Source organism: Suncus etruscus, chromosome 1, assembly GCF_024139225.1.
Source record: "Suncus etruscus isolate mSunEtr1 chromosome 1, mSunEtr1.pri.cur, whole genome shotgun sequence".
Classification (NCBI taxonomy): domain Eukaryota; kingdom Metazoa; phylum Chordata; class Mammalia; order Eulipotyphla; family Soricidae; genus Suncus; species Suncus etruscus.
In genome coordinates, this window is record NC_064848.1 from 146,688,032 (window position 1) to 146,712,051 (window position 24,020).

A 24,020-nucleotide genomic window follows, 5' to 3' on the forward strand; every position below is an offset into this window, starting at 1 on the left:
CTGGGTAACTTCTCTGAGATGCTTCTAAGCAGAGAAAACTAAAAAGTAATCTCACCACACCTCAGAGATACAGCTCACAAACAGGCATGACCTGTGTGGCACTTCCCAGCTCCTACAAAATGACAAGGGATGGGGAGGGAAGAAGACATGCAAATAGTTACTAAATATTCTTGGTATAGTTTGTCTCAGAAATGGAAGCGGTTTTACAGTTATATTTCTGCAGAACATCCAGAAGTTTTGGGAAAAAAAAAACCTTTAGGCAGTCTTGAGGTCTTCAAAGACTGAATGTAAAGAGATCATACCATTTTTGATTTTTAATCGATGGGTAGTTACAGTAGAATTGCACAGGAACAGGGGAGGGATAAATGCATAGAGGGAGGAGGGGCAGTGCCATTTATACGAACATCCTTTGAATCTTTAAAATAAATTATATAGGTTGAACACAGAAGTTCATGCTACTTGATGTAAGCAATGAGGATCAAATTTTGTGGAACTCATAATCCACAAGTCTCCAGGTATCCTGCCTCATCTTCAGTGGGCTATCAGGTTCTGTTGTAATCTTGGTAGCCCTTAAAAACTGGTGGTATGGCCACAGGTAGATCCTTGCTGGAGAGAGACAGATATATGGATTCCATCAGCTTCTTCCGGGGAGCTGTCCCATCACAGGGAGGGCACAGGTGATATGCTCATTCAGGCTCTCTTTACTCAGCTAGCAGGGTCAAACAGCAGTTTCCAGGTCCTCGTGGCCAATAATCTTATAGTTTAGGCGACTTTCAAGGTAAGCAGCTAAATCTGGGTCCCCAGCTTGATGTGCTCTGTCTTGAGGTGTCTTACCCTATAGGCAAAACAATGGAGGGGTGAGACAAGAAAACTTGGAATGAGATGGAATAAAGTCACAGAAACAAAGATCCTTAAGGATCACTCACAATAAGGGCCAGTCACCAATAAGGATCTTCCCATGTTTACATTAGTAGTCACAAGATACTCTCAAACCTATTATCTGAAACAAGTTTTGCATTAAATAAGTGAAATAGAAATAGAAGACTACCACTGTGGATGGCTGGGGTTCACATCTAGGGTTGTAACCCTGAAAAAAAGGAAGGGAAAGAGACAGCACTGAATAGATGAAAGGGAAACCAGGCATTTAAATATCTAACTTAGGAGTCCATCTTATACCAATATTTGGGAAGGAACAAGCAGAAACTCAGAGGAAAAAATGACTATAAACTACCTAAAAGGGTTTGAAGTCTTTAGTTAAATTCCTCCCCTACCCCACCCATTTTATAACTTTATTTTCACAAAAAATAAAAAAAGTCAACTTCCAACTATAAAAATGATGGATGTTGATTAAAGAAAACCTGAGAAAGTAAAAAAGCATAAAAAGGGACATAAAAATCACCAATAATTCCTTTAAACTAAGAAAATTGCTATTAACCTTCCATAGAGTAATTATTCTTGTCTTTTTATAGCTCTTGTATGACTTTATAAAAAATAAAATCATGTTTATGTGTTACTGTTTTTCACTTAGCAATATATCCAAGTTTTAGTGTCATTACATGCTCTCCTACATGTCTATTTTAATTATCCTTTAATCTCATGTAATTTACTATGCTGTTGTATATATGCATACCTACCTATACACACATACTTAAAATGAGATTAATGAAAGAATTTAGGATTCTTTTGTTTTGCTTTGTTTTTGGGTCATACCCGGCAGTGTTCAGGGGTGACTCTTTGCTCTACACTCAGAAATCGCTCCTAGCAGGCTTGGGGGACCATATGGGATGCCGGGATATGAACCACCATCCTTGTGCATGCAAAGTAAATGCCCTACCTCCATGCTATTTCTCCGGCCCCAGAATTTAGGATTCTTTAAGATGCATATAAATACTATTTAACACCCTCGGGAAATTCTAATTTTGGTTCAGTGATACACTTTTATCTACCTAAGAACTAATATTAAATTCTAAGGAAAGGATAGAGAGACATGATCATTTAATCACAATAAATAGTTTCATAAATTCAACAAAAATTATTCAAAACTTTTCAGCTATCACAATGGATAATGCTGACCAAAATTAAGTCTGTTCCTATGTCCCTAGTAGTCTACAAGGGTATATATGCTGGGGACCAGAAATAGGTAACAACAATTTTGAACTCTTACAATTCTACTTATTTTGTTAGGACTTAGCATTTAATCATCAGCTTAAAGTTCTTATAATAGTTTTATTCAATATGTTTACTTCTTAGTTGACTCTTTTGGTTTTATTGTATCATTGAGATTAAAACTATCTTAGTTCAGATAGGTGGATATTTGAGTTGCTTTTTAAGGAGTTGCTTTTTATCATGAGACATTCTCAAGGTAGGACTCAAAAAAATATCCAGGACAGGGTTCAATAAGAATAATCATATTAATCTTTCTCCTGGCATCAAATGATAATAGAGAAAAGTGAAAAGATTCTTCTAAAAAGAAGGAAATATCGATATATTAGTTATCTCATTTACTCTAAGCCTAATGGAAGTAAAAACTTATTTAAAGTAAAAACTCATTAAAAAATGAGAACAAAAATCAGACATACCATCTGTGAAAAGAATTTATTAAAATTTTAACATTTAGGGACTTGATTATGAGATCACTAGTGATTTGGAGGATATTTTTTTCTGCTTTGCTAGAATTAAATTTTCTATATAATAATGCACTATACTTATAAATAACATGAACATAGTTATATGATTATGTATTATGCATATTTAAATAACTATCATAAACAAATCCATTTACATTTCAATTAAAATCCTATGCACACATAACAAAACAGTAAGAAATCTCAAAGTATGTTAAGTTCATTAACCCTATTCAAAAACCAGAAAGACACAAAAGGTAGGTATCCTCCTAGGACCAGGTCTCCTGATCAGTGTTTTGTTCTAATTTGGCATGCTGCTTCTCTCTTCTTTTTAATGATCTGAGTTGACTTGAGTATAAGAACATCTTTTGTTTGATAAACAGGCAACCTCCCTACACCTAACTCAATAAGATCACCCCTCTATTCCAGATCCTAAACTGTGTGGGTGCTGCTTGTAAGATTTGCATTTCTTAGTCAGGTTCCATACCAAAGAATCTGGAGGCAAACATCACCTGAGGAGATCTCACTGAGCAATTGACTGTCTCTTCAAAAAAGTTCCTAAATAGCTGACAAGATAGAAAGTAGACCAGCTAGAATCCAGGATACGGTCTAATATCTTTATTGCTGAGGGTGGAATTAGACCTCTAAGGATACTGTGAGAGAAAATGGGTGCAGATGAAGTAAAGAAGGGCTGTTGGGGAAGAGAAGGACCCAGATGTAGCAGTTGGAGGAGAAAGGAAAGAGTGCCATTCACCATGTGTACTAGGAGGGAAATGCAAGATGAATGCCACTAAGACTAAACTCCATGAGAAGACTATTATTGACATTTATTTGTGCTATGTCATTTCTTGAATACAATAATTGATTCAAAACACAGATTACAGCATCTCAATAATGGAGTTCTCATCTAAATAGTAAAAGTCTCTGCAACCGTGCTCGCTTTGGCAGCACATATACTAAAATTGGAACGATACAGAGAAGATTAGCATGGCCCCTGCACAAGGATGACACGCAAATTCGTGAAGCGTACCATATTTAAAAAAAAAGTGTCTGCAACCCTTTATAGTTATGTGAGTCTGTAGTCCTTTGTTCACCAGAACGCTTAAAGCTCTGAGATCATCTGAACAATCCATAAGAGATGATTTCTCTATCTTTATTTCTCTCATTCTCTCTTCTTCTTCCTCTCTTTTATTTCTCCTCTCTTCTCTTTCCTGGCTAGGTCAATTTACTAAACTAAAACTCCTCCTTTATTCCAATTTCCAGGACTTTCTCTGAGGGATATCTCTATGCTGGAGCAATTGATGGTTCAGAATGAGCTGAATTTCTCCTAAACCGTTTTTCTGATCAAGATTGTCAAACATGTCACATCATTAATTTCTGATTCTACTTCTCTCTAATAGGGGTCTCAAACTCACGGCCCTCTGTACAACATTTTGTGGCCCTGCCCTAGAGGAATCTTTTTTGTTTTGTTTTGTTTTAGTTGTTTGGGTCACACCCCCCAAAGTGCAAGGCTTACTACTGACTTTGCACTCAAGGATCACCCCGACTTTGCCTCCTGCGGCCCCCAGGTAAATTGAGTTTGAGACCCCTGATCTAAGATCTTAATTAAAAACCTTTTTTTGGGGGGGTGATGGATGAGAAAATTGGGTCACAACTGGTGGTACTTAAAGGCTACTATTCCCAGCTCTGTGCTTGAGGGTCACTCCTCTGCCAGCACCATCAGAATAACCTCATGCAAAGCAAGTGCCTGTACTATTTCTCTTGGGCCCCCAGATATTAACACACCTTGAATCCATATTTATATATCTTTGGCTTTAGGAAAAGCTACATCTTTTTAAGTCCTAATGGCACAGGGTTGTCTGGGACGCCAATAAAGCAGATGATAGAGCCCACATGCCAATCAGGTCTGGGGGCTGGAGCAATGGCGCAAGTGGGTAAGGTGTCTGCTTTGCCTGCACTAGCCTACAATGGACCGTGGTTCCATCCCCAGTGTCCCATATGGTCTCCCAAGCAAGGAGCAATTTCAGAGCCCATAGCCAGGAGTAACCCCTGAGCATCACCGGGTATGGCCCAAAAACAAACAAAAAAATAAAAAAAGAAAAAAGAAAATCAGTTCTGTCACTGAATTATGATTCTTCATGCTGGGGTTTGGATCTTTTGTCCACAAAGAAGAACTGATCTGCTGAAGCAGCACTAACTTGGGTATCAGAAATGCTGAATTAAGATTTAGGCTGAGGGGCCGGAGAGATAGCATGGAGGTAAGGCATTTGCCTTTCATACAGGAAGTAATCGGTTCGAATGCCGGCATCCCATATGGTCCCCCGTGCCTGCCAGGAGCAATTTCTGAGCCTGGAGCCAGGAATAACCCCTGAGCACTGCCGGGTGTGACCCAAAAACCACACACACACACACACATACACACACACACACACACACACACACACACACACACACACACACACACACACACACAAATAATTAGGCTGAGCTGCAGATCCCATTGCTTTAGATTCCATTTCTATTCCTGCTTCTGCCAATGAGTAACTCTGTTGGGCTCAAAAATAATGAGCTCGGGGCCGGGAAGGTGGCGCTAGAGGTAAGGTGTCTGTCTTGCAAGTGCTAGCGTACAATGGACCATGGTTCGATCCCCCGGGGTCCCATATGGTCCCCCCAAGCCAGGGGCGATTTCTGAGCGCAAAGTCAGGAGTAACCCCTGAGCATCAAACGGGTGTGGCCAAAAAACAAAAACAAAAAATAAAGAGCTCACATAAATGTACTAGACCTAAAACTGTAACTGATTCAGGTCTGCTTTTAGCAACTTGTGCCCATGACTTTGGTGCTCATTTCTGGGGACACATGAAGCATCAGTTTTAAGCTCTACTGGAGCTGAAGTAAACATCCCACGGGAGCTTCTCCCTCGACAACCTCAAGTCCTTGGGTCAGTTTCTGGGCTGCTGGTATTCAGGGTTCATCTCCACGTCCTCAATGCTCAACTCAAAATCTCTAAAGCTTTAGAGGAGAGCATGCCCCCACCCTTTGTGCTGGTGTATTTAAACTGCAGTTTCTCTAAATCAGACACTTTATTTTTTCCTCCTTTTTTTTCCAGGGCCCCCAAGCACTTCCATAAGCACAGAAAGGACGCCTTTGCTCTGGGCCCCAGGGAAGACAATGGTAGCCCGCATTCTCGCTCAGTGGGAGGATGTTTGCACTCACTCATCAAGTTACCTTGGAGTCCGTCTTTCTCAGAGACGCTCCTGCGTCCACCAGAAGCTGGCACACGGCCCGGTTCCCCTGGCAGGCAGCCTTGTGCAGTGCAGTCTCACCCCTAAATCAAAGAGGAAATGGGAAACCACCCATCAAGGGGCTGGAGGCAGGGGATTGGAGCATCTGACTCTGCTCCTGATGTTTCAGAGCTGCTCTAACTGTGGCTGAAGTTAGGGGGCTAAAGGGAAGCAAGGAGAGGTGTCTACTAACTTTAAAATAGCTATGAGAGACTGGAGCAATAATAAGTGGGTAGGGTGCTTGCCTTGAATGCAGCTGACCCAGGTTCAATACCCAGTTCACATATAATTCCTTTAGCATTATCAGAAGTGACTCCTGAATATAGGGCCTGAACATTGCTGGGTGTGGACCAAAAACAAAACTAAATTAAAAATTGAAATAAAAAGGTCTGGAGGGATGGTTCAGTAGGTAAGTTGTATACTTTTCAGATGATGTGATATCTGCAAACAGCTTTATGAGACTGCAGAGATTTTTCCCATCTCTAGTAACATGTACCCCATTCTTACATACATTTTTATTTCTCTTTGTCCTTACTAATCAATTCTCACCCTTTCCCACTTTACCCATCTTCAACTCTTTGCAAGTTTCCTTAAGAATCTCAGGTTGTTCCATAGGCTTTGAGGATTTGAAGCTAGATACAATTTGGGGAATAGTAGCTGTTTTGCTGACTTAGGTCATCCCAGAGTAAAAGTTGGGCTTTTCTTCTGCACCTAATGCCAAAATACATATGACTGGAACCAGCAATGACTGCATAATACAAATATATGGTCTTCAGTGGCTGTACATATACAGCCATACCTGCTTATTCCAGACTTAGTAAAAAGGCTCTTCTTTACATACTGAGGGTGCCTGGAAACATTAAGGTTTCATTTTCTTACAAACCTCAATATGATGGGTGAATTAGAAGATAAATGGATTTACTGACACTTCTAGAAGCCCGAGTATCATGCAAGATCACCTTGCCCATAGGAAGTTTTGGGTGATAAGAATAAAAAGGGTCTGTATTATTTCTGTGGCACTCCTTAATTTGCATTATACAATTGTTTATTGAGAAGCTTAACCTTTCATGGTTATAAATGCAATTAGAAGAGAAATTTGTGCATATTTGTTTTGAGGCTTTAGGTGGTGATCAGGAACTATGGTATATGCAGCTCAGTGCTTGGGGGGTTGTCTGTGAGTACTAGGGGAACTGTTTAGTGACAGGATTTGAATTCTGACCTGGTGGGGTCAAGCAAATCAGATACCCCAGCCTGTTGGCCTATCTCCCTGGGATTGTCAATGAACTGACAATTAATGTCAATTGATGTCACCCATGCAGGGTCTCGTGACTATATTCTTCTAAATTTAGTCTGAAGAAATAACATCTAGCCGAGTAAGGAAAGGCAATACTCACGTTTCACTGTCTGCCATATCCAATAACTCAGAAGGTCCTAAATGAGAGAAAATGCCCATTAGAAAATAAGTTCAAAAACTATTAACAAAAATGAACAAATTAAGAAAGTGGTCAGAAAGATTATCTCCCCTATAGTCTCTTCCTACAGAAAGAAAAGACTTCCGATATCACCACACCATTCCCTATCAAGTATCCAATTGCCACCAAAAAAGAATAAAATACAGAGCTGGAGAAACAAGACAAAACCTTCAGTAAGTCAATTGTGCTCGTTTAAAAACAATTTTTTTTGGCTTTGGGGCATCATCTGATAGTGCTCAAGATTCTCTCCTAACAGTGTTCAGTGCTGGAGTGAGGAAATGTTATGTGGTGCTAAAGATAAAATTCAGGCCTCTCACATGCATAGCATAAGTTCCATCCAATCCACTGAGTTATCTTTCTGACCCTCAAGGAGCTTTCAATTAATCCAAAGAAAGAGAATCTATTAGGATGACCAGAGTAAGGGATAAAGCACTAAACAACTAACTAGGAAAAGAGAACTCTCAAGTAGGCTTGAATTTTTCATTCTCCAACAGCGGGTTGTCTGATGCTGGGTCATAGGTAATATAGCCTCCAATTTTTCTTGTTTTCAAAATATGGGAGGAAAGTTGCTTTCTAAGATCAGAAATAAATCTTAAAGATAAAGAATGAAAGTTAAACCAGAAAAGTTAAGAGTTCAACTACTAGCACCTTGTCTGAGCAAGAACAGTTAGTTGCCTACATTTTGTCTCTCCCTCTACAAAATGTCACCTCACTTTATTCAGATTTGCAGATATAGTGTGAGCCTGCAGGAATAGCCCAATAGGGAATTCATTGTATATTCTGTCATTCACTGGTTTAGAATTCCTCTCTTCTGAAAGAAGTGATTCCCTAGGATTTTTCTACACAAAAATTGTTTCTAGTGGTTTCTAGCAACTGTGCAGATAGGATGGGCTGCCTTGTGGATATGATTCTACCATCTTCCAATCTGCTAGCTACCTGCCAAAAGAGAGACCTCTCAATCTACCATACTGTTTCCCCATTGATTGACTCTCACATGGTAGTGAAACCATATAACATCATTTTCCAGTTATAAGAGCTTAGAGAGAGAGACTTTTCATTAAGAAATGAGTGTTCTGAGGGTTTAAACATTCAAAATTGTTTTCACTTTTTCCCTAATTCAATGTGCAAACACTGGCTTGGAAAGTTCACCTTCTGCACCTTGTTTCCCTCCCTCAACTCATCCCATAATCCTCACCCCAGACAGCCCAGGTATAGGTGAGACATTTTTCTACTCTGACATCCTCTAAAGCCACTTCTCATGTGGCTTTAAAGGTCCTGTGTACTTCCTCACTTTGGATACTAATCCTGTTTCCTGTTATTTGGATGCAATATAATTAGTCATTCAAACTGAGACAATCTAAGACAAATAGGACATGCAATAATCTTTATAATCAGGTATTTGTTAAACCATATTTAAACCACACACTGGGTTTTGCCTGTTCCCCAAACTGGATACTTGCAGACTTCATGAAGTTGTGGCCCCAACATTACTCACTCTCGTCTTTCCTGGATACCTGGCAGAGAAGTGTGGCATCAAGTAGAAAGTTGGTTGGATTCATAAATATTTATTTTTATTTTGGGGTTTTTTTGGGTCACACTCGGCAGTGCTCAGGGGTTACTCCTGAAATCAGAAATCTCTCAGAAATCGCTCCTGTCAGGCTCAGGGGACCATATGGTATGCCGGGATTCAAACCACCGACCTGCATGCAAGGCAAATGCCTTACCTCCATGCTCTCTCTCTGGCCCCATGAATAATATTTTAAAAATGTATTTAAAGGAGTCAAATACAGTGATATTGGTAGATATCATTACAGTTGAAAATTTACTTTTGTAATTACTAGGATAAGAAAAAATAAAATTAATATATGGAGGCTTTCTAATTGTGAAAGCCATAGATCAAAAGATTGATGGAGTTTTTGTGGGGTCCTGGTCTTTTACTTATTTAAACTAATTAGAATCTTCATTGATGCAGTCTTTCTTACTGACAAACAGACTTCCTAAGTGTCTGCTGGAAACATATCCATAGCATGCAGAAAATGGAAAAAATATTTTGTTTTTCTTTTGTTTATTGAGTCACACCCATTGGTATCCAGGGTTCACTCCTGGCTTTGTGCTCAGAGATCATAGCTAGAAGTGCTCAGGGGACCATATACAATGTAAAGGATTAAACCCTCATAAGCTGCCTATAATGCAATTGTATTACCAATTGTACTGTTTCTCTAAACACCACTACAGTTTTTTAAATAAGTTAAAAGTTTAGATACCATTTAGATTTTGAAGTTTCAAATTCATCATTTTTAGTTTATATTCCCAAATATTTAAAAATAGGGGCTCAATCGCCTACTTGTAATTATTCTCCCTCAATGTATTCCCAAGTTTTCTGACTATATTCCCCTTCCACCCACACAAACTCAGAAGTGACATTCAGAACTATACACCATTAAATAAGAGTTGATGAGAATATGCTAGTCTCCAGAGAAGAAAATATATTGCATGGAGGAGGAGAAATATGAAAGGATGAAGGACAAGGGCCAAGAGGTCTCAGGTACATTGGCAGTGTGAAAAAGGACAGAATTAAATATCCAAGCCAGAGAAAACAATGAAATCATGAGACCCAAACTTTAACAACCAAAACTTAAAATGAGCCTGTTATGCAGGCAGGCTGGGGGTTGGGGGGGGGAGGGAAGGAGTAGAGGCATGGGATGCACTCTGGGAGCATTGATGGAGAAAGGTTGACACTGGTGGTGGGATTGGTCCTGAAACATTGTATGTCTGAAACTCAACTATGAAGAACTTTGTAAATCCCAATGATTTCAATAAAAATATTTTTAAAAAGAAAAAAATGAACTGTACACCAGACACTTCTCAGATTCTCTAAGAGCCTATCTGCACTCATTCAAACACACGTCTTTTTCCTACTTCCATATCCAATCTCACAGGTCTTAAAGAGTCAACGTGAAGAGAGTTGCTGAAATGACCATCTTTGACAGAAAGAATCCTGCTCCCTGTTCAGAACTCATACAACTCTCATCAACCTTACTTGGTTCCACAGTTTTGTAGTTGTTTTTCAGATACACACCTTTCCTTCAGAAAGAACCATTTCAACTCCCTTGGGTCTAACCAAGATTGAGTTCTCTCAGCTTTACTCCTCATGCTGCGGTTCTATGGAAATGGGAGTCATAATACCCTCAGTACATCCCCTCAAAAGTGGAAATCATTCTTCTAGAGCTGAGTCTCCTTTGACCCCCCCCCAAAAAAAAAATTCAAGCTTTATCAGTCAGTCACCAGATCTTAGGGAAATTCATTAAATTCCTCTACTTTGTCACAATGTAAAATAGAACTAATAATAGCATATAGGATTGCTGTGAGATTGTTGAAGTTAGCACAAATCATCTGCTTAAAGCCGTAGCTAGCAATGCCTCAGCTGTAGTGTCTTGTTCTCTGACATGGCATGGCAATTCCACTGGTCAAGAGGCTGGTGCTTCAGTAAGGAGGAAGAAGTAGCAGGATGGCTTTGCTGCCACTTAGATTTGAATTACTTTTCTCCAATGATAAGTCTTTTTGAATAGCTCTGTTCTTATCATCACTGCTAATGACACAGGTATTTAGGAGGAATCTTTTCTAGGTCTTCATCTCTTCAGTACTGTCCTTCAAAAGGACATATCAAAGCTGCCACCATAATAGGTCCAGGAACCTTGGGGGTCTCAGGCTCCATGCAAGCAAGAGGACGCACAAGCCACTGCTCTTTAAGCAAATGTTGGCACTCCAAAAGTAGGGACAAGGGAAAGAAAAAGAATATTGTTCCTCATCATATCTGACAAGATTTGTAATAAATGTAGCTCAAATATACCAAAAGCACCTGGACCTGTTTGGGAGTGGAGTGTATCTCTGCTCATTATCTCTTCTTGGCTGAGTCCTCCACAATGGCCAGAGGTGAGAAAGAAGGCCTGTCACTAAAATAAGATGCTTTCCATTCATAATTAACAACTAAAGAAATTCCAGTTAAAGAGTTCTATGATGAGCATAATTAACTCATTTTTATCTTCCCATCAAACTTGCTTTATCCCTTATCAATATATATTATCACAAGAAAACACAAGCTTTTGAATTTTGGAAGATAAAAATATAATGAAGAGAAAAGAGAGGCAGCTAGCTATTACATAAACATAGGGAGCCTTGATTAATAGTAAAGTACCTTTTAAAATCATTTCAAAATATCTGGGGGAAGGGGCTGGAGAGATAGCATGGAGGTAGAGCATTTGCCTTGCATGCAGAAGGATGGTGGTTCAAATCCCAGCATCCCATATGGTTCCCTGAGCCTGCCAGGAGCGATTTCTGAGCATAGAGCCAGGAGTAACCACTGAGCGCTGCCAGGTGTGACCCAAAAACTAATAATAATAATAATAATAATAATAATAACAACCTGGGGAAAGGAAGGACTGGAGAGATAGTTCAGGGGTTAAAGCACTTACTTTGAACTTGAGTGACTCTACCTTTGTCATCAGCCATGATCCTCCAGAATGGGCAGGGGTGATTCTTGAGCACAAGAACCACACAGACATGTGTGGCCACCCTTCCTTCACAAATAATAAACCAAACTGAACTACTTCTATGTGCATAGTGCTAGCAAGTAGGTGGGACACAAGAGGAAGAAAGAAGAGGACTATCAGGTGAAACCTAAACCAAGAAGAGGGTTTTCTGTCCCTAGTTTTATGCTTTTAGTGAACTCTTAGGGCTACATTTTTTTATGTCATATCTTGCTGTGATCAAGGATTATTCCTGGCTCTGCTCAGAGAACCACAGAGGATGTCAGGGATGGAAACCAGGACAGTTGTGCATGATAGATGCCCCACCCACTTTACTATCACTCTGGCCCCATTAGAGCTATTTTTTAATAATTTATTGTGCTGCTTAGAAGCAGTGATTTATGATTTTGAGAAGGAATAGCAAAAGAAATAAAAATAAATGAAAACAACACATATTCCTTCACTAAAAAGAGGACATTTGTGACTTACTTTATATACATCTGTTACGGATCCAAGGTCCCTCGCCTAAGGTACTTGAAGGGATGCCATTAATTACCTACAGAAAGTTTATGATTTTCTTGAATATAAAAATAAGAGTTAGTTCTCTGCCTTTCACAGGTTTGTGGAAAGTATTAATAATCTCTTCACGCAGTTCAACTATATTAGAAAATAATTGCTGAATCCCTATGGAAGGAATATGAGAGTAGGTTTCTCCATGAAATGTAGGGAAAAATCATGGTGTTCCCTATGCCTATGCCACTGGGCCTCTGCATGTAGTGTATTCAGACACTGGGTCATATCTTCATATTTATTTCCCTTGTGGGGTTCTAGAAATTTGTACAATAGAGATTGTATTTTATATGATATATACATTTTGACAAGGAATCTAACCTCTCTTTTGATATCCCCACCTATCAAATAGAATTCATTTTACTGTTGTTTCATCACTGGATATGAATAAATTTGTTGATACACTAGGCAATATTCAGAAGAAGAGATAGACTTAATTTTTACTACAATATTGTTTCCTCCAAAATACTAAGGCCAGAGGCTAGAATGATAATACAGTTTGTAGGTCATTTGCCTTGCACGTGACTTACCCAGGTTTATTCTATATGGTCTCCCAAGCACTGCCAGTATTAAGCTCTAATCATTACCGAGTGAGGTCCAAAAGCAAACAAACAAATCTACGAATAGAGTTACTTTTTTAAAAATAAAATGAATGAACTGAAGGTACTTAAAAATAGGGATTGAAGCAATATAGCACAGTGGAGGTGTTTGTTTTGCACGCTGCCAACAAGGGCGTAATCTTATATGGAACCCTCCTCCAGCCTGCCAGAAATAATTTCTTTTTTATTATTAATATCTTTATTTAAACACCTTGATTACAAATATTATTGTAATTGGGGTTCAGCCATGTAAAGAACACCCCCCTTCACCAGTGCAACATTCCATCACCAATATCCCAAATCCCCCTCCTCCCCACCCTATCCCCGCCTGTACTCTAGACAGGCTTTCTACTTCCCTCATTCATTCACATTGTTATGATAGTTCTCAATGTAAATATTTCTCTAACTGCACTCCTCACTCTTTGGCCAGAAGTAATTTCTAAAAACAGAGAAAGAAGTAACTTCTGTCAGGTTAGAGTTAGAGTTAATTCAGGAATAACTCTGTCAGACGTTATTCAGGAGTGGCCTCTGAGCACTCTGGGTGTGGCTTCAAAACAAAACAAATAAAAATAAATGTGAATAGCTGACTGTATTATGATTAGGGCAAACATAACTAAATGCGGTTGGCACCAGTTCAATTCTCACACTAACTGCCCTCCTCAGCAACTCTGGATACAGCCTGGAAGTCCCTTATCACAGCTGAGTGTGACCCTAGAGGCCCACTAGCACTACCAGGGTGGCCCAGTTAGTCCTGGTATCACCGGGCACCAGGCCCTGGTACTACCACATCCTTGCTTTCTTATCTTGCAAAGAAATGCAGATCTGAAATGTCAGAGTTGCTGGAAACAAAACTGCACAAATCTTACAACAATTTAAGAAAATAAGTAGATTCATTAAGCATTCTTCCTGTCTTCCTAATTGCAAGTTTGTTAAATAAATTTCATTCCATAGGTTCTTGCATCTCATATCCAAATTTATGCTGATCCAATTGAATCATCAAGCTTGTACTTGTATCATATATGTATGATTTGTCATTTGCAACATGCATTTGTAATTTATTTCCCACATCAAGGCATTCAAACCCCTTTTGCTATTCCTTCCACCTCCCCATGGCCTCTCTCTGTGTCTCTGTCTCTGTGCCTCTGTATCTGTCTGTCTGTCTGTGTTATGTCTATCTCTCTCTGTCTCTCTGTCTCTCTGTCTCTGTCTCTCTGTCTCTGTCTCTCTGTCTCTGTATCACTGTCTCTGTCTCTCTCTCTGTCTCTGTCTCTCTCTCTCTGTCTCTCTCTTTCTCTTCAAGCCTCATTTCCCATTAGTCTCCCAGACACTGCCAACAGACCATTCCAAATCCTCCTCTGCCCCAGGACAAAAGCTGCACAGATGTGGAGAGAACAGGCACTGTGAATGCTCACAGCACCATCATCCTGTCCCAGCGGGATGGTGGTCCTTTCTCTTGAGGAACTAGAGGCCAAAAAAATAAAAAGGAGGGAAAAAAAAAACAGTAAAGGCAGAAAATGAAGGAAGACAGAATAAGCTATTGAAATCAAAAAGGAAATGCATGAGTGAGATTTCTATCAGGAAGCACAGTAGGGGGCAGAGGGGTGGGACTGAGAAGAACAAAAACAAAAGAGCAAAATGTGCAGGGTGGTAAAAGACTAAAACAACACAAAAGTCTCTTGGGGGTGAAACAAGGGAGGAGGGAATGGGTAAAAAAAACATGGTTGAAAGGAGTTGAAAAGCAGGGACTGCTGAGGGATCATGGCAGGGGAATTCTGAATCCTCTTGGCTCCACCCACCCAGTCCCAGTGGAACTGCAAGCTTTCTTCCTCGCCCTTCTCCTTTCAACCTCCCAAATGCCTAAACTCTAATTCTTCATAAAGGAAAGCAAAGTGTTGTGGTATTTGAGAGAAGCCCCAAAGAAAAGGCAATGTGCATTTGGTATTTAGAATAACTGGATGATGGGGATGCAGTGGCTTAAAGTGGGGGGATACCTAGATCACGGTTGGCCCCGGAGTATAGGGAGAAGAAAAAAACATTGAATAAAGTTAGGGTGAGAAGAAACTAAGGAGCAGAAATGGGTAATGGTGTAGGGAGAGGTGGAAGGAAAGGCAGGGATGAAGGTGATTCAGGTTCATCAGTGGTGTAAAAGAATTATAGAGCTAAATATCAAAGTCTCAGTCAACAACATTGAGATTAAGAGGCTCAAACTTTAACAAATGAACTTTAAAAGATGGGAGGTGGGAGATCTGGGGCATTGGTGATGGGAATGTCACATTGGTGAAGGGGGGGTGTTCTTTATATGACTGAAACCCAACTACAATCATGTTTGTAATCAAATTGTATAAAGACATTAATAAAAAAGAAATTAAAAAAAGAAATTAAAAAAAAAAGATGTCTGTCAAGATGGAAGGCTGGGGGCTGGGAATTTGAGGGGGGAGGTGGGAGGAAATTTGGGAAAGCTGACAGGGAAGTTGGCACTGGTGGTGGATTGGTGCTGAAACACTGTGTGTCTAAATTCAATTAGGAGAAATTTTTGTAAACCATGGTGCTTAATAAAGAAAATCTTAAGTGGACAAACAAAAACCCTCTCACCTCCGATTGCTTTTCAGAACACATCATATACATCTCATATCCCTCTGTGCCTCCCACTCCCAGCCAAATTTTAAAAGATCTCTCAGAAGAGAAATAAATTGCTGTTCATCTTTATCCTAGAGAAAATGAATCTCTCACAATCCCTGCACAGGGTTCGTTTTTTTTAGGGACCACACTGCTTACCTTAAAGAGCCACAGAAGGAGGGTTTGGAGGGAGGAGGAACCAGTGAGAAACACACATACAATATAATACAATCCTAAATGCAATGCCAAGTCTGGTATTCATCTCCATATTCTGGCTGCACTAAGCCACTTGGAAAAAGTCATTTTCCTGGTCATATAAAAGGTCATACCAGCACCCTTAAAAGACCTGCTGATTTTTAGAGCCCTTGTCACAAAAATCATCCTTGCAGCCTTTTTATTTATACATATATGTACATAGTTCTGGGCCACACTTGGCAACACTAAGGGGTTACTACCAGCTCTGTGCTCAGAAATCACTCATGGCAGGCTCCGGGATGTCTGGGATCGAACCTGGGTTAACTGCATGTAAGGCTAATGCCCTACCCACTGTGCTATCATTCCAGCCCCAAAATCTTTTTTAAAAAAGTAATATTTAGTTGAATCATCATGGGATACATTATAAACTTGTTCATGATTTTCAGTCAGCAATGTACAACGAACACTTTTCACTAGTGCAGTACACATTTCCTGCCACAAATGCCCCCAGTTCCCACCCCAAGCATTCTCTCCAGTCCTCTTTGGCAGACAGTTTTCTTCTCTCTCTCTCTCTCTCTCTCTCTCTCTCTCTCTCTCTCTCTCTCTCTCTCTCTCTCTGTCTCTCTCTCTCTTCTCTCTCTCACACACACTTCCTTTTTTTGTGTTTCTTTTTTAGACACTTGAGTTTGCAGTATTGTTACTGAGGGGGGTATCATGTGTATCACATAACACAGTTCTTCTCCAGTGATCATTTCCAACTATCATTGCAATGGTGTTTCCTTCTCTGTTCTAACTGCACTCCCTGCTCTCTGTGGAAAACCTTAACTTTTATGAAGCCCCAGGAAAAGACTTAAGCCAAATGAAAAGATCAAATATATAAATAAATAACGTTCTAGAAAATTGAGAGATTGGAGAGTAGGAAGGCTATTTCTCAATCTCTGGTACCATGTGACTATTTTAATTCGGTTACTTTTTTTTAAATTCACACAATTACAACGTGATCAAATCTCTCAACTTTCTCTATCCCCTTATCTAAGACACTGTTTACATCTATACTTTCCTTTGATTCAATTGTCCAAGTCTCTGAATTTCTACAAATTTTCACGTGGCCAAAAATAAAGATTTTCTAATTCTCCATCTCCTTAAAAATGTGAAGATTCCCACTCAACCTACCCCCACCCTGTAGGGATGGGTAGCAAAATCTTCTTATAAATAGATTTAACCGTAATGAGAACAAGGAAACAAGCATGCAACATCAGTTTTCAATTTCTCCATCTGTTCCTCAAAAGAATGTTGACAATATATGTATTAAAGAAAAAAAATCAGACCTCAAGACTACCAAGATTCCTAAGTACAGTGCCAAGCTGGTAATCTATCCCCAAATTCTGGCTGCACTGAGGCCACTTGGAAAAGGCCATTTTTCCTGGTCATGCAAGAGGAATTCCTGGGGCCATCTTTGTGGTCCAATTAGGAGACATTTATTTCACTCAACAGAGATCACATTAAGAAGATGATAGAGATGTGGCAGAGTGTTAGGACAGAGGAGAAAGCTTTTGCCTTGCATGTAGCTCACCTGGGTTCAATCCCCATAATCTCATGTGGTTCTCTTGAACCTGAGTCTGCCAGGAGTATCACCAAATGTGTCCCCCAAACAAACAAACAAACAAACAGAAAACAAAAAAGACAAACACTGAGTAGAAAACTGATCATGTTTTTTGTGTATTTGTCTTCCACTTTGAGGCACCATAATATAAAGGGTTTCTATAGTTAAGAAGAATGTGATTCTGCAAAGATTATTTCCCAGTTCCCAAATGCAACAGGTTAACAGCAATCACACATATTAAAACAATGAAAGCAAAAAACATGAAATTGTTAATACATCTAGAACCTGCTCTACATTGTCACTCAATGAGAGGCAGAATCAGATATTAAAAATCAGTTTCCACAGATTAGGAGACTAGATGTATTTTTGTGTCCAGTACTTAGGTCTTAAATCAAAGTAGATTAAGCTAGTGATTCTTAAAGATATTCCCATAATGTTATAAAAATCAACAATATTCATCAGCATGCTAACTACTTTTAATGACAATCAACAATATTCTAAGTTATATTACTTGACCACAGTACAAAATTTGTTACCTAGCAAAAACTGTAAGTGATCCTTGTACTATAGATCATAAGATTTTATTTACAACAGAAGAGATGGATTACAACCAGGACTGTCTTACTCCTAGGTATCCCCTGGCACAGAGTGACCCAGGAGAGATCACCAAGGATTTGAGGTAAATATACAATGTCAATATTTTTCTCACTAGCATAAAAGTAAAACTAACTAATTTACACAAGCAATCCAAAATTGATAAGACAATCATTATTTCCTCGAGAAATAAAGCAATTTCTTCACATTTATCACTAAAGAGTCTAGTGATGATTCATACTTTATATAAAATACATGGGACCCTAGAGAAACTGGTTTAACATTGGAGTATCATGTTTGTATCAGAGCAATAAAAAGCCAAGGTGTACCAACCCACAATTTGGGGATGGAAAATGTATAACATGTCCTAAGAACAACTGGGTAGCAGAGGTTTTTATAAGTTCCGTTATATAGGGCAACAAAAACAAAAAGCCCTATTTTGATAGATGAGAACACTTCTGTTAGAGTAAAACCTTCCCATGTCTCATCATTTAGTCTAGGAGACTCACTAAAGGAGAAGAGCTATGGTTTTATTTGTCTAAAAGATATTTGTACAATTTTTTTACAAATATGAATAAAAATTTATAATTATATTTGTAAAAGCATAAGTAGCAAGTGGTCTCAGGTGCATTGGTGGTGTTAAAGAAGTGACAGAACATAATATCCAAGCCAAAAGCAACAACAATGAATCAAGGAGACTCAAAACTTTAACAATCTAAACTTAAAATGGACCTATTATAGTGGTAGACTGGGGGCAGGGGAGAGTGGTATGGGATATACCTCAGGGAACATTGGTGGAGGGAAGTTGACTCGGTGATAGGATTGGCCCAAATTCACTGTACGTTTGAAAGCCAACTATGAAGGACTTTATAAATCACAATGATCTCAAAAAAAAAATGTAAGACAAAAACAAGTTAATCCCAAATAGTACACAGAACTTACTTATGCTAAAAGGGTCTTATAAAGTTAACTGTTGCTAAGTAAACTTATTGTTATAGCACAATTTAGGTTCTTTTTCCTCATGCAGCCAAAAATGGAAAGCAATATAATAAAGACAAAAGGGCTAAGTTCAAAGGAGATTTGATTTAAGAAGGTAGAAAGAAAGGGAAAAGGAGCAGGAAGTCTCTCATTGCTTGGAAAAATCTCTTGAACAGAATTTCTAGGAAAAGGAGGGCAACACATCTCCATTAATATCTCTTAGGGAGGGAGCTGTATTTTGCACCAAGTTTAAAGCAGACAGACATTAAGATAGGGTGCAGGGGAAGAGTAGGATGCTGAGATGATTATCTCACGATCAGATCCAGTTATGTATGGGTACAGGTTACCAGATGAATTCAGGGCATCCTTTTGATATTCCAACTTCACCTACCACCAATTTTTTTTTTCAGATCATTTAATTTCTAAAATGGTCTGGTCCCTTTTCCTCCTGACCTTTCATCATTAGGGACTCCACATTATAGGAAAATATGAACGTCAATTTCAGGAGAGTCTCATAGTTCAGGGATATTTAGGAATGGGTCCTTCAGTAGAAAGCTTGCCGCTAGAATAAGTGTAAGGGTGATGAAATATAATTTACGGAAAGGAAGCGCTTGGGCCAATGGTAGAGGGAAAAGTGATTCTTCTAGTGCAGGCTTGCGGGCAGCAGGAGGGAAACTGGGGACACTGGTTGGAAGAAGTGGATACTTGTTAAGAGATTATTTTTGGAACACTATACCTTAATCCTAATAATAAATAACTTTGTAACTCTAGAATTCATAGTGATTAAAAAATTAATAGGGTAAGCTCATCACTTTCAGTTGAAAATGGAAAGATTGTAGTAGACTAAGCACATGGTCACACATTATTTACAGCTCGTTTCATAAAGAGATATATATTCCCCTGCCCCTTGAGTCCAGACCATCTCTATAACTAGGAAAAACTAAAAAAAATCTTGCAGACTAATTTGATCTTTCCAGCATGATCTCAGAATTTAGAAAGCGTCTTGCTTCCACTATTGTCCTTCTAAAATCCTTGGATATCATGCTGTGAAGGAAACTGGGATGGAATAACTAGTGCAGAGATAGGAGCAGGTGTCCCATTTATCCAAGCTGAGAACTCCTATATGAGTCATCATAAATAGTGAGCCAATCAAAACTGACTACAGGCAGCTTGAGATAGTACAGTGGGCAGAAAATTTGCAGGTGACTGGAAAAAGGGATGGATTGAAGCATAATGCTTCAGACACAGCACCAAGAAGAGACCTAATGTACTTAACCTGTGCAGGGTATAGGTAGGAGATTATTCAATCTAGTCTCCAGGTGGGTCAGAAAGTCTCTAATAAGCACCATCCTACTTTCATATCTTTTCCTAAAAAGCTTCTCGTCTACCATACTTCATGTCAAGACTTCAAGCAAATTTTTTACACAATGAGATGGTACTGAAGATGAAGAAGATAATCTTCCCCCATCCTACACACAAGAAGAAAAATAAAATTCCTTGTAAAGATTATGAAGACTAAGTGATAGAAAGTGTGTAGTGTAAACATCTAGGATGTAATATGTGTTTATTAAATGCTAACATAGTATGTCATCTATTTGTGGCCTATCAACAAGCACTAACACACACACACACACACACACACACACACACACACACACACACACATATATATTCAACTGTTTTAAAGTTAATAATGCACCTGAGTACATAGTTTCTTTAACTTGCAACTGTATAAATTATTTTGTTTATACCAGTTTCAAACAGGAAGCTCCTGTTTGTCATTTCCCAAATATTCATGGAATGACCAAATGTATCTATGAATGGAGTAAGACAGACTTTCTGAGCTGAATAAAAAGGGGAACAATAGGAACATGAATATCTCATGTTTTTGCTACTTATAGTCAGATTTTTAGACTGCTGGGAGGGAAACTGTGGACATTGGTGGCTGGAAATGTGCACTGGTGAAGGGTGTCATGCATTTTATGACTCAAAATCATGAACAAATTTACAACTTTGGGAAAAAAGAAAAGATCATATGTATACACACAAAATTAATTTATTAAATTAATACTAAGTAAAATAAATGGGTTCTCAACAACAAATGAGAACAAATGGTTGTGGCTTTTCTATGAAACTTAAATTTTATTTGTGCTTTATTTGTATAAAGACTTGGAATTATTTGGTACAATCAATATCTGAAGAGAGAGAGAAAGCATGAATGAGCACATTATGATGATGATGATGCCTGGATACATTTGCTTTTGTTAGGGCTGGTGAGGTGGTGCTAGAGGTAAAGTGTCTGCCTTGCAAGCGCTAGCCAAGGAAGGACTGCGGTTCCATCCCCCAGTGTCCCATATGGTCCCCCCAAGCCAGAGGCAATTTCTGAGCGCTTAGCCAGGAGTAACCCCTGAGCATCAAATGGGTGTGGCCAAAAAAAAAACAACATTTGCTTTTGTCTTTTATTTCTCAGTCGACAACTAAAAACCTTAATATGGAATTTATTTCTACTCATTGAGTGGTCACTTAGAGCAGTGAATGGTCAGCAATCTTAGCTACTTCAAGGGAGCGGGAAGAATCAAAGAGCATTTGCACAATTTTGAAGATAGTCTGGATGGAACCAAATTCAATCAGTTTCATAGCTCAGTGACCCTTGGTTGACTGTGTCTACTTACCATGATCGAGGATATATTTCACAATCTCCCCATTGCCAGTTTTGGCTGCGTAGTGAAGGAGTGAACAGTGGTCTGGTCCCTGAATTAGCAAGCTGCCTCCATTTTTATAGCTTTCTATTAGCTGAAAAAGAGACACAGAAAAATAAATTCAGGCCAGAACAAAGAAAACAAAAACCGGTGATAAAGATAAAATAAGAATAATGGAGCAAACCACAAATGTTTTCAGTCACAGAGGACACAAAGCCAAAGAGATGAAGTAATATTCCTGGGGAATGTTATTACTCAAATAAATGTTCAGCATCTCACCCAATTTCAGAGACAGTATGTGCATATTGAAATGACTAAGGAAATAGAAACATGTTAAATTACTTATTTCTTTTTTCTTTTACTTCCCATTTTCTTCGATGAGTGCTGGTCTCTATACCAAGAAAGTGGGGGGGGGGGGGCGGTGGAAGTGGGATAGGAGAACCACATATGGAATCAGCGTTTCCTGGCATGGAAGAATAAGGCTGTAGGTAGAAACAGCTTGGTGTCTAGAGCTCATTTGCTGTCCTTAGTTTTTCTCAGTCTCTAATGAACCTCGGTACTAAATATAGAGGCAAGCAGCCTGTCATTTTCCTATATGAAATAACTGCACATATACATATACACAGATGGTTCCTTTTTTCTAAAGATTTACACCCAGCCTACAAACCTTTTATCATCCACCTAACATTTTTTCAATGAGGCTCGAGAAGGTACATGGAATAAGAACCAAAAGGTTTCAGAGATCACAGGAGTAGGAACCCAATGAACTTAAAATAAGAGAACAGACTGCAGAAAAATATACCTCATTAAAACTTTTAGTCTAAGACTAAATAAGTGGGTAGATGAGGATGTGGTCTAAGTTAATGGAATATTGAACATTATGGAAAGTGTAAATGGTGCCTGTTCTATTAACAGTATATCAGAGAAAGACAACCCTTTCTGGGACCTCTAAAAGGTCTTTAGGCAAAAAAGAACTCAGTACTCTAGGAATGTGTTTACCACTAAGAAGTTTGATGGTACAATGCCATAATTTAAAATAATGTAAATATTTTGGAAGGCCAAAGAGAATAAATTTAGAATTCACACATTTGCTTGAATGCAGTCATAGAACTGACATGCACCAGACAGTAAGAAACAAAGATAAACATGATTTAGTTATTTAACCTTATTGCTATGACAGTTAATGGGGGGGAGAAGATATATAAATAATTTCACAGTAGTAGAGGGAAACATGATAGGATTATCACAGAGTATGAGGAAAGCATAGAACATTGAATGTTAAAAGGATCACAGAATAATTTATAGGAAATAGATCATAGAAGTATTGAATGCAACTATGCAACAGAACAAAACTTTCATCCATAACCTTTAGAGCAATGGGCCAGGAAATGGTAGTTAGTAGTTTTCCACATAAATCTAAGAGAATCTCTTCTATTCAGTGGCTTTGTCTTGTGAAGACACCTCCCTTCTTTGTGAAAAGACCCACAGAGAATTCAGGCTCAACAGAGCAGCACAGACCCAATCCACCAGCTCTTTTGATTCTGCCTTTATGTGATATCTTTAGACTACATGTACAATGAGTCTGGGGATGGGGAAGAGGGGACTGAATCTTAGGTAGCTTTAGTATAGGAGCTATTTATGACATCTTTCACAACTGTGTAACTTGGGGCTTTCTGTTCTCTGTGCATGGATCTTCTTTCTCTCACTCTGTGTGCATACATGTTTGCATACATTCAACTTACTCTTTTATATATAACTTTCCACAAAAAAGAATGAGAGAAGCCAAAGAAATTGGAGTAGAGGAGAACAGCACATTGGTGAAGGAAAAGAAATTTTAAAAAAGGCATAGAGAAAGATGCTTTAATGTTTCATCTCTTAGCAAATAAGGTATGAAATAATTTCTTAGTTATTTAGGCAACAACTGCAACTGGCAAATACAGTTATTTTTCCACATCACAGATCCTTTTAGTTCATGTACTAACAAAAGTGTGATGACAGAATCAGGACTGGAAACATGCATACACAAAACCAAACCAAAGGGTATTAAATATACTCTAGATTGCAAAATATTCTGACTCAGAAACTCAGCATGCAAAAACATAAATCCCTACTTATGTCCTTATTCTCACAGACCCCGTTGACAATGCCTTGAGGAAGCAGAGGATAGTACTGGTCAAACCACTGCTGTTACTTGGAGCTAAACATATAGGCACACTATTCAGAGAGCATTTTTCTCTTTGGGTTCCTGATAACACTGATCTTG

The 24,020-nt window shown here is 38.8% G+C and overlaps 1 protein-coding gene and 1 non-coding gene across 2 annotated transcripts in view; one reads left to right on the forward strand and one right to left on the reverse strand.

The window, feature by feature from the left end:
- Positions 1-299: 299 nt before the first annotated feature.
- The window catches only part of DGKI (diacylglycerol kinase iota), a 503,984-nt gene continuing 480,263 nt past the window's right edge, over positions 300-24,020 (reverse strand). Inside the window, exons 29-32 of the mRNA XM_049774493.1 lie at positions 21,731-21,851; positions 7,300-7,336; positions 5,850-5,949; positions 300-835 (exon numbers count right to left, since the gene is read on the reverse strand). Coding sequence (XP_049630450.1) covers positions 719-835; positions 5,850-5,949; positions 7,300-7,336; positions 21,731-21,851 — 375 coding nt within the window. The 3' untranslated portion in view covers positions 300-718. The remainder of the gene's footprint in view (positions 836-5,849; positions 5,950-7,299; positions 7,337-21,730; positions 21,852-24,020) is intronic.
- LOC125996174 (U6 spliceosomal RNA) lies at positions 3,557-3,663 on the forward strand. The gene has a single exon (XR_007491224.1). It is a non-coding gene; the product is annotated as a U6 spliceosomal RNA (small nuclear RNA).